The following is a 14,313-nucleotide window of genomic DNA, read 5'->3' on the forward strand; positions in this document are numbered from 1 at the left end:
TTATGTTATTTTATGTTATTTTATTTTGGTGTATTTTAATATAAAAATTTTCCTTAGTACTGAATAACAATAAAATTTTCAGTAAAGATGTTATACATGCAGTTCACTTACTCTGGTTTCTTCACACTCCCTGATCCTACCTAGGATTATTTGCAAATAATAGATTAAAAGACTGACAGAGTGGAGGCGTTAAATGATAGTCAGGTTATTTATCCACCCAACTATTCACAAGCTATTTTGCATTCAAGTAATAAATGAATACTGGAGCTTATTGAAGTTTCTTGTGCATGTTGAGCATGGGAAAAGTACACAGAAACACTTTGCCTTCTTTTCAAATGTGCATGTTAGTATACATCTTCTAATTTCAGCATGATTATGATATTAGGTGGTTTTCATCTACAGTTACAGGAGAATATCGGTCTTCACTGGAAAAGATATCTCTAGTCCTCTGTTTTAAAGAAGGATTAAAAATGTGAATAAAGTTGCATCTTGAAGACCTGAAAATGGAAGGCAAATTAAAGTACTCTAATTTTTATTATTATTTGAAATCACATCTTTGTTTAATGCCATTCTCAGGTTTTTGTGTGCTTGATTTGTGGATTGTGAAGGATTCGGGCTGGCAATCCCAACTTTGAAAGTGAACCCAGGGAACCAATTTCAGTCTATTTCTTTTAATTCTGTTTAAGTCTCACTTTTATTCCAGAAAGAAATCAAATTCATGGTGTGGACTTGAGTAGGGAGAATTTATCCCACATTATTTGCAAGTAAAAGCATATATGTATTTGATGGCTGGTTAAAAGAATGGTTTGTGCTGCCTCTGTCATTTATTACTGAAGTATAGCTATGCTGGGAGTGTAATTCCTGTTGCCATGGAGTAACAATGCATATCAATGTTAAACAAATTTTGGTGTATGAAAGGAAAAATATACTTGGTTTGCTCTAAAACAGAGGAAGGACTTTTAGGCAGGGAGAATATAATAACTCAGTCTTCAATTTGGGCATAACTTACCTATTCTTTCATGGCATGTCTTTTTTTAAAAGGACAGGTAGTGGTGTCCTGGTGATGCATTTCATCTAAATGAGATCACAATGTCCTCCAATCTTCCATACTAAAATTGGACTAGTATTGACTGCATAAAATTCACTGATAACACTTGAAAAGTTCAGATGTCCTGTTCAAACACCCAACAAATTCAAACTGTCTTTACCTGCACAATATGCTGACATAAATGTGAGAGAGAAAATTTCAATGAAGGGAATGGTGGTGGTTTAGTATAAATTATTCACATTCTACTTAAGTTTATCACTAGAGTTAACATACTTGCTTTTTAGAAGCAGCATACTCAAAAAAATCTACATTTCCATGTCTGAAAACTAAAGTAAAATTCTGTCAGGTTAATTTTCCATTGCTGCAAGCCCTGAAAATAAGAAAAAAACTTCACAGAATGTACTGTCACGACTCAGTTGAAATCCATTAATACCTTGATCCCTGGTATTAGCAATTGTGTTCTCTGTTGCCTAGGAAGGAAAAATTAAGGGACTAGTAGGCAGTAAAATGAAACAGGAATGGCTTTTATTAGTGTAGTGCATGCCCAACAGAACTTCATAAACACCAGCAAAACCTTTCAGAGATGTTTCCCTCTTGAACTAAGTGTGCATCAAGCCTAGCACAGCAAAACATCAGACCAGGAGGTATATGCAGGAGTGGGAAGTCTTCTGTGCCTGCAGAGTAGCCAATGTGGTGGTCACTTTGTCTCAAGCTGGCAGAGACAAGCATGTAGAAGATCAGTCTGAGATAGAAGGGAGACCCACTAAAGAGTGATTTAGGAGAGAGCAGCCATTCATTCACATGTGCACAGACACACATGCGAAGTGCACTCCAAAATTTTATGTTGGCATCTCCGCCACCGAGAAAGCATGATGGTTGAATGAAATGAAACAAAATTACATGAAATGTAGGATAACAAGGGAAATGCAAGTCCAATAGTTAAGTTTAGCTCAGTTTGTTATTTGGTGTTGACAAAATAAATGTAATACATATGATTTTCAAAGGCTTTAGTCATTTGCTATGACTGTTACTCTTTACTGAATGCAAACTTATTTTTTACAGCTGCCTACAATTATGTATATGCAGCTGTATCCAAACATACTTGGAATGCATGATCAGGGTTCTCCTTGAACACTTTTTCCAAAATAGAAGGAAGAACTGAAACCAAGAATGTCATAGACAGATGTTAAACAGCTGTTCTCAGTATCATGGAACACTCTCCAGAGGTTGTGATCCTGAAAATTAAAACTAAAATATAAAGTAACTGATGAGTCTGAAACTGAACACGTTTTTAAAATATGCTTTCATGTGGCTACAGACACTAGTCTGAATTTCTTTATTTGTGTCATTTTTCTATGAATGGTATATTTTTCATTCAGTCTGTCCACACTGTCATCATCCTGCCTTAATGATGATTAGATGGTTAGTTTGTAATCATAGAATCAACCGGGTTGGAAAAGACCTCAAAGATCATCAAGTCCAACCCTACCGTCATTACTAGACCATGGCACTAAGTGCCACATCCAGTCTCATCTTGAAAACCTCCAGGGATGGTGAATCCACCACCTCCCTGGGCAGCCCGTTCCAATGCCTGATTACTCTCTCCGTAAAAAATCTCTTCCTAATATCCAACTTAAACCTCCCCTAGCAGAGCTTGAGTCTGTGCCCTCTTGTCCTCCTGCTAATATCCATCTTTGATGTGACTGTGTAACACTCTGCAGAGTTATTTATGAGAACATTCCAGAGACTTTTGAATGCCTTCCTGAATATTTACACTCATTTGTGAAAAACGGTGACAGTTTGTTATTTTGGGGTTTGGGCTTTTTTTTTTTTCTATCAGGGTATTGGTGTTTCTATGCAATCAATGTCCTAAATAAGAACAGTATGAAAAGTTATTTTTTGACATTTATTGGAGATTTGATCATATTTTATTTCAAGTTTCAACAGAAATGTTAAACTGTTTCTTTGACAACCAGTTACATTCTCAATTTGAATTCTTCTGCTTGAAGAGAATTAATTCATTAGGTAGTATCTGTATTTTGAGAATGTTTCTTAAACATCAAGGAAACATTCTGAGAAGATGAATTAACTGGAAAAAATACAAAGTACTCTTGCTTTTCTGTATTAATACAGAAACTTACCAATTCAGGATATTGCCCTAATTGCTTTGAAAACGCTTAATTTCTAACATCAGTGAAGTAATTACATAAGATGGATTCTCTCTTTCAATTACTGCTTTCCCAGACAGCAGTTTTCTAGCAATATGTGACTCAAATGCAAGGTCTCTCTTGAAGGACTAAACCAGAAACAATAAAGAAAAGAAATAGGGGAGTCCTGTTGAGGACCAGGCTGATTGCCTGGACCTTAGATCCCCCAGCTAACAGCAGACATCTCTGTAGTAGACCTTTAAGGCTATTTGGGATGACAAAAACCCACTAACTTCATGTTTCCTTGACCTCCCATGCCAAAAAAATATCCCAATGAACATAGGACTTCCCTATATGGGCTATCACTGGGTTTTTTTGACCACTGTTTCTTGTAGGATGAGGGAGTGACTATTCCACTACTCCTATGAGATACGCTGTTAAGCATCAAAAGAAGAGAGTGTTATAAAACAAATTTATCCAAACAGAAACTGCACCCATGATGGTCCTTTCGTTCAGGCTTGGAGGTTTCAGTGACTTTAAAGCTTCTTTATAGCTTCTTCATCTCAACAGATAGAAGCATAACAGTAATCCAGGGGTACTGAGTAAGTGTGAGTGTTAAAACAGGAAAAAGGGGTAAATGCTAGGAAATTTTATGCATAAAACTATACCTCATGTGTAGCCATATACATGACTTGAGTCATGTAATCAGTGTTTTCTAAAATAATTAGGTGGTTTGGACTTCAAGTGTTAATTGTAAGTGAACTAAGAATAACTTGCACTTTTTAAATCAACCATTAAAACATTAGCTAGACTAGCAATAAAATCTTTGTTTATGTCTAAGATGGCACCCTTTTTCCCCTAACAGCCTTCTGCTGGAAACATCAGGGATGCTTTCTTACTAACTATTCCTTATTGCTAAGCTCTTGCTGAAACAAGGTCTATTTTCTTTCTTTAAAACCTTGGTTAACAGACATTTATTTTTTTTGTCAAATGCTTCAATACTTTGTGATATGTACCCTGAATTTGATTTCACTTCCTGACACAGGAGACTTCAAGTGCAACCCTCTTTCTAGAGACTATTTAATTCCTCGCTCAGTGCCGAAGCTGGGTTCTTGATATGTGGAGAAAAAGATGGGGACTAAATGGGATTAATGAGCATTGAAAAGAAAGATAATTACTTTAAAGATTATAAATAAAGGGTTATATTAAAAGAATAGAACTCCTTGGTGTTTTATTCATGTTATAAATTTTACTAGCAGTTACTAGCTGGTAAGGAAAAAAAAAGGACTTTGCCAGTTTCTTGAAACTAATGAATTATGATCAGGCCCTTTGTCTTTCAATGTGGTCTGTGTTGGAGTAGTTTGCTTTTTCATTTCTAGATCATATGTACTCAGCCAGGTAAAAGATCCTTTGGTTGGTATCTATACTGAACAAGAGGGTAAGAACAGAGCAAGAATGTAGTGATACTTCCTCCAGGTATCATTCCAATAATCTTTGGTTTAGGAATTTCCTGATGTTGAAGTTGTATTTTTGTGCTTGCTAGCCCTATGGAATCTTCTTTCTATGAACCAATGCAGTTGTTTTTTGTGTACCTGTTTAGGGATTGTGTAGGCAGTGCTCTGTGGCAGAAAATTTCACAGCTTAAGTTGTGTGGAAAAATATTTTCTTCTGAGGCATACACCAAATAATCTCATTTTATTGCCCCGAAATCTATATACATTATGAAAAGCTGATTATTTCTACATATTAAAGAATAGTGAAGAGTATGGATTGGAGTATAAACACTTCTAGAATCTGGAAACAAACTTTCAAAGTAAAATTCTTGTGTGCACGCATGTGATATAAGCAGAAAAAATAATGGGAAGAAGAATTCCTAAATCTCTTGTTTTGGTACAATTTTCTGCTAAATAGATGTTACTTTTACAATTAAGAATGAAGCCACATAAAAGGCAGCTGACTTCATATATTTACCTATAAAAATGACAAATCACAGAAAGAGTTCCAGTGGATAAGGTTCATTTTGCAGATATCTAGCATGCAAATTCACATTCTCCCACAACCTGGACATCTGACAATTGATGAGTTCCTAAGAAATAGAATATATATTGCTTGAATAATTGTGTAAAATAGCTAATTTTACAAACTATGAATTATAATATGCCAAAATCCTCAGCTGACGTGAATCAGTGAAGCTGTGGTAGTTAATGTGAGATGAAAATGAGGCACTGTCTCAAATGCTGTTTGATGATAACTTTTTGAATAATCCATTTGTACATTTATGAATAACATGGTTCTCAAAATGTGCATGCTTTGGTCAGTGTCTGTTAGTAGGGATGTTTTGAGTGATGAGTATTTTATTGAATTGGGAAAATATTTTCTGTAGCTATTATTAATATATGTACTTCTTTGCTGAATTTACTTTTGTTTCTATTAAAAATTCTAGAGGCTATAGACTTGTACCGTGAGTCTTTTCCCCTCTATTCATATTGCAATCTCTCAGACACATATTTGAGGTAGGAATAATATTTTAATAAGTAAATTCATAAAATCACATAATGAAATTCTTAACACAGGCAAAAATTTTAGATACAGTACATGGGCTATAAGCCAGGCCACTACTTCAATATTTTTTTTCTAAGAAAGTCAGCTTTAGCATGTGTGATTTCCCAAGCCTCAGTGACAAGATGACAGACATTTGTAGTTCTTAATTATTCATAAACCATATTAATGATACTTAGAAAGTGCAGACATTATAAAAGAATTAAAGAATAACAGTCCATCTATATTACTACAGTTTGTGAACAAATTATTCAAATAGGAGTTTTTGAAATTATATTTTAAATTGGATGACCACACATACTTATGTGCTTGTGTATTGTATTTTAAGGAGCTTTTTTTTATGACTGTTTTTACAGTGCAGTTTAAGAGAAATAACAGTTCCTTTCAATATATCATAATTAATCAGATTTAATGTGATACCATTTCAGAAGTGGTCAAAAGGAAGAAAAAGATGTGGTGACTACAGAAGGATGCACTATACACTGATATAGATAGACCACAATAGTATGTTTCTTATGGATTATTGAAATGCCTATCTTCTTAAGCAAATAATAAGAAAAAGAAAAATATTAAAATCATTGCTATGTATTATGCCTATTGAAATATCATAGGTTTGCTTCATATCTAAGCACTTACACTAGCCCAGGAGTAGAAGGAAATGTGCAAAGCACTCTTAAGTTTTTCCAAATGAAACTACATTGTTGCACACAGTTACAGTTTAACTACAATAAATACCCTGTTGATCGATATTAATATATTCATTAAGATTCTCTTTGCTGGTAAATATGAAATAATGCCAAACTTCTTTGTTAATGTGAAGTTTGCAGTGTAGCTGACCACCAATAAAACTGTCTGTAAGCATTCAAGATGTGTTGATATAAGATCATATTCAGATTGTCAACATAATCAAGACTGTGATATATGAAAGAAGTTCTTGTAGGATAAGGTAGGGGTCAATTAGGCTGTAAGTCTTCAGGGTGCTGCATACAGGGCCTTCACTGCTCCTTCACAGAGGTCCTTTAGCTTCACTAGGGCTCAGACCAGAAATGAACAGGAAGTAGGAAAGGTATGGGCCCCTACAGATGTGGTGGATTCCTAAGACTCAGGTTTTAGAAATAAATATATCCAGGGATGATGACTGCTATAGGACAAGTATGCTATCTAAACCATCCAGATAGAACTAAATAATACAGCTGTGTTATGTTAGCTTTTCATACAGGGGAAAATACAGTGACTTGGAATGTAAAAAAACATGTCATGGCTCATCTGCTTTCACAGAAGCAACTCATTTTGGATTAGTTTCTAACTCCACCTCCTTAGAATGGGCAGAAGTCATTATTATTTTCATCAGCCATCTTTATGCTGACCATAAAGAGTCAGATCTTGTGAGGTCCTGACTTACATTGTCATGCTCATTGTCAGTGAACAGCTGACAAGGCTGCTGATTGTCTTACATGAATCACTTTGACTCCTTTGAAGCAATAGACATGAATTAAGACTAACCATTACCACAGAGTTAAACATTATTCTTTCATTCTTGCAACGAGTGGCTTTGCAATCCTTACCAAAAACATACTTCAGAATGGCAGTAAATGCAAGAGGGCATCAAATATTGCCCTAATTTTTCATTCATTTAAACTAAATTCTAAAGGCTCTCCCCCAAAAGAAGAACAAGAGATTAATTTCTTAAAATTATTGCTATATTTAGCAGCTCATAACATCACCAACATGCACATTTCTGTGATTTAGATTTAATACAAATATTTCAAAATACAGATCTGAAAAATTTTCTCCATTATTATTACAGGCCTATTCAATAAAATATATACCTTTGGTATAATATGTTCCATTGTATATAGCAAACCATTTTCATTGTCATCAAAAATATATTTTAGCACTTGCTGATTACAGGGGACACTAATTCCTCAGATAACCCACAATATTGGGCACAGTATCTTGAACCGGCTCATAAACATGTAGACATGATAACCATGCACATTTTCTGTTGGAAATGGCAAGTGAAAGGTCTTTGAGAATTCTAAATTTACTAATGATTAAACTACTTAAACTGTCTTCATGCTGCTTTCTTAGATACAACATAAGACATTATTTTAATTGAAAATATGCTTTTAAATAAGGCAATTTTTGTAAAAATTGAGTGGTTTTTCTTACATGAAAAACTACTTTTCCTGTAAGGTGGTCATGTCTCCCTTGCTATTCTGAAATCACTACACACAAAACAGTAAAATTACAGAGCTAAGCATCCTCCAAGGATGAAATCACAGTGAAGAAAGCTGTGATATACTTTATGCTGCTAATCATTTTGTATCATATCACATCATATGATGATACCACAATAGAAGAGCACTGGTTATTTACACAGTGGTTCTGACTGGAAAATGTAAACAAAGATGAGTCAAGCACCTCAACAATGCATTGACTTGTTAGTTCATATCCAGGTTTTACAATGTTGTTCCTTAGTTCCATTGTTAACTTGACATGAGGCACCTGTTTTTAAGGTAAGAAACTGCTTGGATGATGAAGTGTCAGTGGGGCTTTCAAGTAAATATGAATCTGTTCCCTTTTAACTCATTATTAAGTCAAGGGTATGCTAATCTATGATCCAAGAAAGATGAAATGCTGTTAGATCTGTATGCAGTTTATGGAGTTCTATGACATAGAATGACTGTTGTTTTCAAAGATATATAAGCTCCAGAAAACCTCCAGTACAGTAAATAATATTTTAAAATAACTATTTAGGTAAAATTCACATTTTAACATAGATTAACAGAAGTCTGATGGCTATTCAGAAACTATTAGTCCATCTGAAATTGTTGGAATTGGCTTGGAAAAAGCTCAAGTGTACTTGAACATCACTGTAGGTATGAACACTTGAGCATGACAGTTGGAGCTTCTTTCCAGAACTAAATGCTCCTTCTTTTTAAGGTCAATTTGAAGGTGAATTTTATTGTTGTGAATTGCTTTTCTCCGCCAGAGGACTTCATTATAAACAGAGATTCATTGTTGCAGGAGACAGGCTGTCTAGCTGTTCTTCCTCACTTCACAGTGTGTTTCCCCTCATTGAAGAGGTGCCTGCTGTCTGTGGAAAGTCCACGTAATAGGTTCTATCCTGAAAGCCTATGTGGTCCTCCTTGTACCAGGGTCATAATTAGTATATTCTCTTTTCTATTATTTAAAGGCATCTAATTGTTCTAGGTTATTACACTCTGTTCATAATTGTGGTAAACACCTAATTATCAATTTGAAAAGCTTATCTGTGTCAGATTGCAAAATAACCTCTAATATCAGGCTATTCTCAGGAGGTCAGAAAGATATTCATCTATAAATATGTCTCATTTGCCAGAGTTTCATGAGCTTAAGATTCCACTAACCAGACAAAAGTGTCATCCTCACCCACCGTGAGATCTAACAGTCCTTCCTTGCTTATGTTTCGAGGAGTTTCCCCAGAAACTCCTCTGGGGCGCTTCCCAATTTCGTGAGTTACCATCTCTTCAGAAATAATGGTCATTTAATTTCTCTTCTTAATCTTCCTACACCTTTTTTCATGCTGAAACAGATTGAGCTGATGAATCATGGCTCCTTTCTTTCCTTGCTGTTTATCCTCCTGCCCTTGAAGCATTGAAGATAATCAGTCAGGCAGGTTTCTCCTCCTAAAAGCTATTTTAAAATTGAGAAGTCAATTGAGAATGTCATTCCTAGGAGGTCTGGTGAGGTTTAATATCCAAAAAATGAATAATCATGTCCACAATAGGAGCAAAGCAATATAGATAGAGGTATGTATCAAAAATCCTAATGAATTTTCAATTACCTTCATTTTCCACTTCGCATCTCCTAATATATTTCATAAAAGTCTGATTTTATCTTGTAAAATAAGTTTTCAGAGGTTTTAGAATCAGGATACAACCTGGCCAGAAGAAGCAAGAAGAAAGTGGCAGGAATTATATTATGATTTGTTTTACTGCACCAGGCAGTGTGGATACTTCTGTTTCAATCTCTTTCTAAGTGTTTATCTCCATTTAAGAAAAAAAAGAAAGAAAAGTATCCATGCATATCTTGTTGTTCCCTCAAGGATATCATTATGTCATTATACAAGAAATATACCATTGTATGATAAGATCTGTATGTCAAGACTAATGAGCTTCCAAATACCATGCAAGGAATTTGATCAAAGTGCTTTCAGTGTAGAGGATATATTTCACTATAATATTTAACAGTAGGTCTAATAAAACAGATACTTTATTTGGATGCTGTTGAGTGACAATAATAAGATTCACATTTTTCAGACTGAGTCCACCTTCACTTGATTGTTGTTTGTAATCAGTGGAGAAGGTTTACTTCTCATTCTGTCTCCTGCATCATTAGAACTATCCTGGAAAAAAACTTTTGCTGTACAAAAGGTGACAACAATTCTCTTGTATTCCCTTCTGAAGTTCTGGTTCAGGAGTCCATAGACTATAGCATTAAGGCAACTGTTGAAATATGCCATATAATAACTAGATACAAACAACCATTCTGGAATCTTAGGGATTACAGTTTTTGGGTTGACAGCTACAGCAAGGCCTATGAAGTTCAAAGGAGCCCAGCAGACTGCAAACAGTACAAATACCACAAACATGGTTACAAAGTTTCTGAAGTCATGTGGTTTCAGCCTGGGTTTGTTATCTGGTTTAACCCTTCGCCTTACCTGAATAACAAGGATCCATATTCTCAAGTAACAGAAAGTAACTACAGCTATGGGAAGCAGGAAATGGAAAAACACAACTGCTATTGTATACGCTGAGCTCACAGACTGTGCAAATGTACATGAGTAAATCCTGGGGTCATACTGCAGCGATCCCACAAACAGGTTGGGCACGATAGCAACAAATGTTAGGACCCATATAAGAACAACATAGCACAAAGAATTCTTGTCGCTGTACAGCTTGTCATATTTGAGACTGTGGCAGATATAGCAGTACCGATTGATAGCGATGCCTGTAATATTGAAGATTGATCCAATGACACTTAGGCCCATCAAGAAGCCACTAATCTGGCAGTGTAGGTATCCCAGTTTCCATCCGTTGTGAAACACAGATGTGAGGACCAGTGGATATGGGTAGATAGCTACAACCAAGTCTGCAACTGCCAGGCTTACAACAAACACATTTCCTGTAAAATAAATACAAAAAGGTAAGTATTAGTTTTTCTTTTGCTCTTTTCTGCCACTTCTGCTCTCAATATACTAATGAGTACCCATAGTGGAACACTTTAAATGCAGTTAGTTTCTACTTTCTAGATCAAAATTCATATGTCAAAACAAAATGCTTATTTTTAGTCTAAAAATACAGCTTAACGACGCAACGTTTTCAAGAAAACTGTCTTTAAACTTAATTGCCATGACCTACTACTTTCATCATGTCATTTATTTGAATTCTTCCAATCACACACACTTAGAATCATATCAAATTAAAATATTCATAACTTTAAGCCTTGCTTTGGTTTTAAGCAGTCTTTCTTGAAAAATCAGCAGAAATTATATTACTAATAAATTTTGAAACTCACATTTACCTTCCTTATTTAATTTAATTCTCTTTCATTACATTATATTTTAACTTTTCCAGTCCTGAAATGAAAATCCTTTTTTTCCCATTTATATTTCAAGCTTCCATGGCTTTAATGTGACTTTTACAGCTACTCTCTTTGAATCTGCTGGCTAGCACTTAACTAAGAGTACTTTAACTTCTAAGAGTCTAGCTGACACAGACTTAGTTGTCTTCCCCAAAATGAGACACGCTCTTCAATAAAAAAGCAATAGTGAGCAGTGACCTAGACAGTTCCCAGACAGTGTTGATGCCCCATTCTTCTCTGCCTCCAAACTGGAAAATTAAGCAAAGAAACATTCTCTTGGTTCATTTTTTTTAAACAAAGGGAGATGATAGAATCCCTAATTGCTCTTCAAAGACAATGGAATCCATCATGTTTTGAATTCATGTTTTCAGCAGAGATTATATATTCTTTTTTCAGTTGCTTAAATGATAACTCATTTGAATGCCTCCCAACCATTCTAGCTTCTAAGAAGCTCACAAGATACATTGATATAGTTTATTAACATGTATTGGCCTAGTTATTCATGTCCATAACTACAGAAAGCTATACATGTGTACATATACTTGCAGGTATGCAGGTATGTAGATGCACATATAGACAGGCATTTGCGTGTTTGAGATTCTGTTTTGGAATTCTGACATTATTCATGGAAGATGAAATATCAGCTTCTATTGCAACCTGTAATAAAATATATTGCTAGTTTCAGATGATGTAGAATTTCATTGTTAACCCAAAGTGGGCTTGGTGAACTGTTTAATGCATTTGTTTTGAGGAGACAAAATACACACAGATAAAAACAGGTTAAAAGAAAAGGTTAAAGCATCTATGGACCAACAGGGTATTTTAGTTGCTATAGTTCTCAAAATTACTTTTTAAATATATCTCTCACTAATCTTTGGCTTTAAAAGGCTAGGTAGAAATATTAAATCTGAAAACACTGACATAGAAAAACAGAAATTAACTATCTTAGGATGCTACTAACACTCACTAGACTGTTAGGAGCATCCTAAAATAGTTAATTGGTGTTTAAATTTTGATACAAGCACAAAGTACCACATTTGATATTTGTAATAATGGCAGCTGGAACAAATAGCCTCAAATAAAAGACTGCTATACTAGTTTTCATAGATTTTGTATCTGGGTTTAAAAATAACTTTCTCATGATAGTGTCTGTAGTTGTTTCTTCTTTGACTGGGAATTCACTGCCAGACTGAAATATGCTTATCCTGAAGCCCTTGGCAGAATTCCAGATCATTTCAGCACAAACATCAGAGCTCCTTTAAGCAGAAGACAACATGGGAAAAAAAACATTGCTTTCAGAATTTACTCTTGATGTAGTGGTAAGTGATACAAGAATATGAAACTGTATGGAACTCACTGCTCTCTGTGTCTGTCTTAAGAATCAAGGAGTGGAAAGTGAATGAAAAGTTGCTGTTGCCAGGACTGTTCCCCCTGTCCAGAATATTGCAGGATTGATGAAATAAAAACATATAAACTCCAGGCACTTATTTAAATATAATACTTAAAAGAATTCTATTTATATTTGCTTATTAATTTTCTCCTTAGCTGGAGACTGCCCATCCCAAACTTCTTTTCTCTGCCATGCTCTGGAACTTCTGCTGGTTCTCTCCATTAATATTCTAATATTGTCATTATTTACTCACTTGAGCAAAATGATAAGGACAAAGCTAAAATTGGGAGGGGTTTTCCCCTTTGTTGAAATGTGGCAGGTGGTATGCTTTTCTCTGAAATTTTAGCTTTGTTAACATTTGAATCTAGGAAGAATAGGCTCTGTGTCTGAATTAGCCAAATTTCAGGCTTCCATAAACTCATGCACCATGGTTTTCCTAGTTTATGTTCTCAGTTGGCTGCTGTAGAGTGACAAACTGAAACTCTTGAAACACAAGCTGTTGCATATGAAAACTGGAGGCTAGCATGATATCCTGGGAGCTTTTCTTTTTTTTAAAAAAAGGTCACATAAAAAAACCCAACTAACAAAACAACAAAACCCATGAGTTTGGAAACCAGGGTCCAGGTTGCCAGCTCATGGTTAGCATGTCAGCTGAATGACCAAAGCATTGGACCAGAAACAGCTTGAAAACTAGATACCTGCTTGCAGAGAGAACTTTTAACCTGCCTTTCATGAAGGGTTAAATTCAAACTTGAGTTCAGACACATTTTCCTTGTGAGCACAGAAACCTTGTTGCTAAGATGGAATAGAAAATTCAAGTAAAATAAGTTTGGGGATCAGTATGTTTGCTGTATATTTTAAGGTTGATTGTTTCAGACTTTGAAGTTGGATCTGAAATCATCAGTGGAAAATATTGATAATTTATGAAATTCCCATATATTTAATGGCACATTGTGAAATTAAAGTCATGTTTCTAGAACACTTAGTATTATAGAGGTAAGTACCATAAAAATACATATTGGAAAAAAATTAATTTTTAGCTTCAGAGTTAGATTTGAACAGAATGCTATAGATGAAGCCTAAAGCTCTACAGTGAACCCTTTAAAACGGCCGCAAAATCAAAACCTTGAATAACACTTCCTTGAACAATAACTATTCATTCTCTTTGGACAGTAACATTACATTGCTGTGAAAAAAAAATGTGATTCACGTAACTAAGGCATATATTATTATGCATTTTCACCAGCTGGCTGAACTGAGAAGGCACAGGTTGAATTTCTTGACTTTGACGTAAGTCAAATAAGCTTTAATAAATTTAAGCACATGTTGTGCTATAGATGTATGTGGGGAGAAAGGTAATCTACTGGTAACCAGCTTCAGCAAGTTATGCTTTTAGATGCTGTCTAAAGCAATGTTCCATTAAATATTTTCACCACCCTTACTGAAAAAGATTTCTTTCTGCTCAATAAACACATAGCAACATCAGACCTACCTGCTGAATACAAAACTGCATTAAAGCAACAGAAAACAAACAAGTGTTT

The 14,313-nt window shown here is 34.9% G+C and overlaps 1 protein-coding gene across 1 annotated transcript in view; it reads right to left on the minus strand.

Annotated features, from left to right (window-relative positions):
- Positions 1–10,054: 10,054 nt before the first annotated feature.
- Positions 10,055–14,313, minus strand: part of LOC103811444 (melatonin receptor type 1A-like) — a 49,578-nt gene continuing 45,319 nt past the window's right edge. The window contains exon 3 of the mRNA XM_009084418.1: positions 10,055–10,923. Coding sequence (XP_009082666.1) covers positions 10,055–10,923 — 869 coding nt within the window. The remainder of the gene's footprint in view (positions 10,924–14,313) is intronic.

This window comes from Acanthisitta chloris, unplaced genomic scaffold (genome assembly GCF_000695815.1).
Source record: "Acanthisitta chloris isolate BGI_N310 unplaced genomic scaffold, ASM69581v1 scaffold16011, whole genome shotgun sequence".
Taxonomy (NCBI): domain Eukaryota; kingdom Metazoa; phylum Chordata; class Aves; order Passeriformes; family Acanthisittidae; genus Acanthisitta; species Acanthisitta chloris.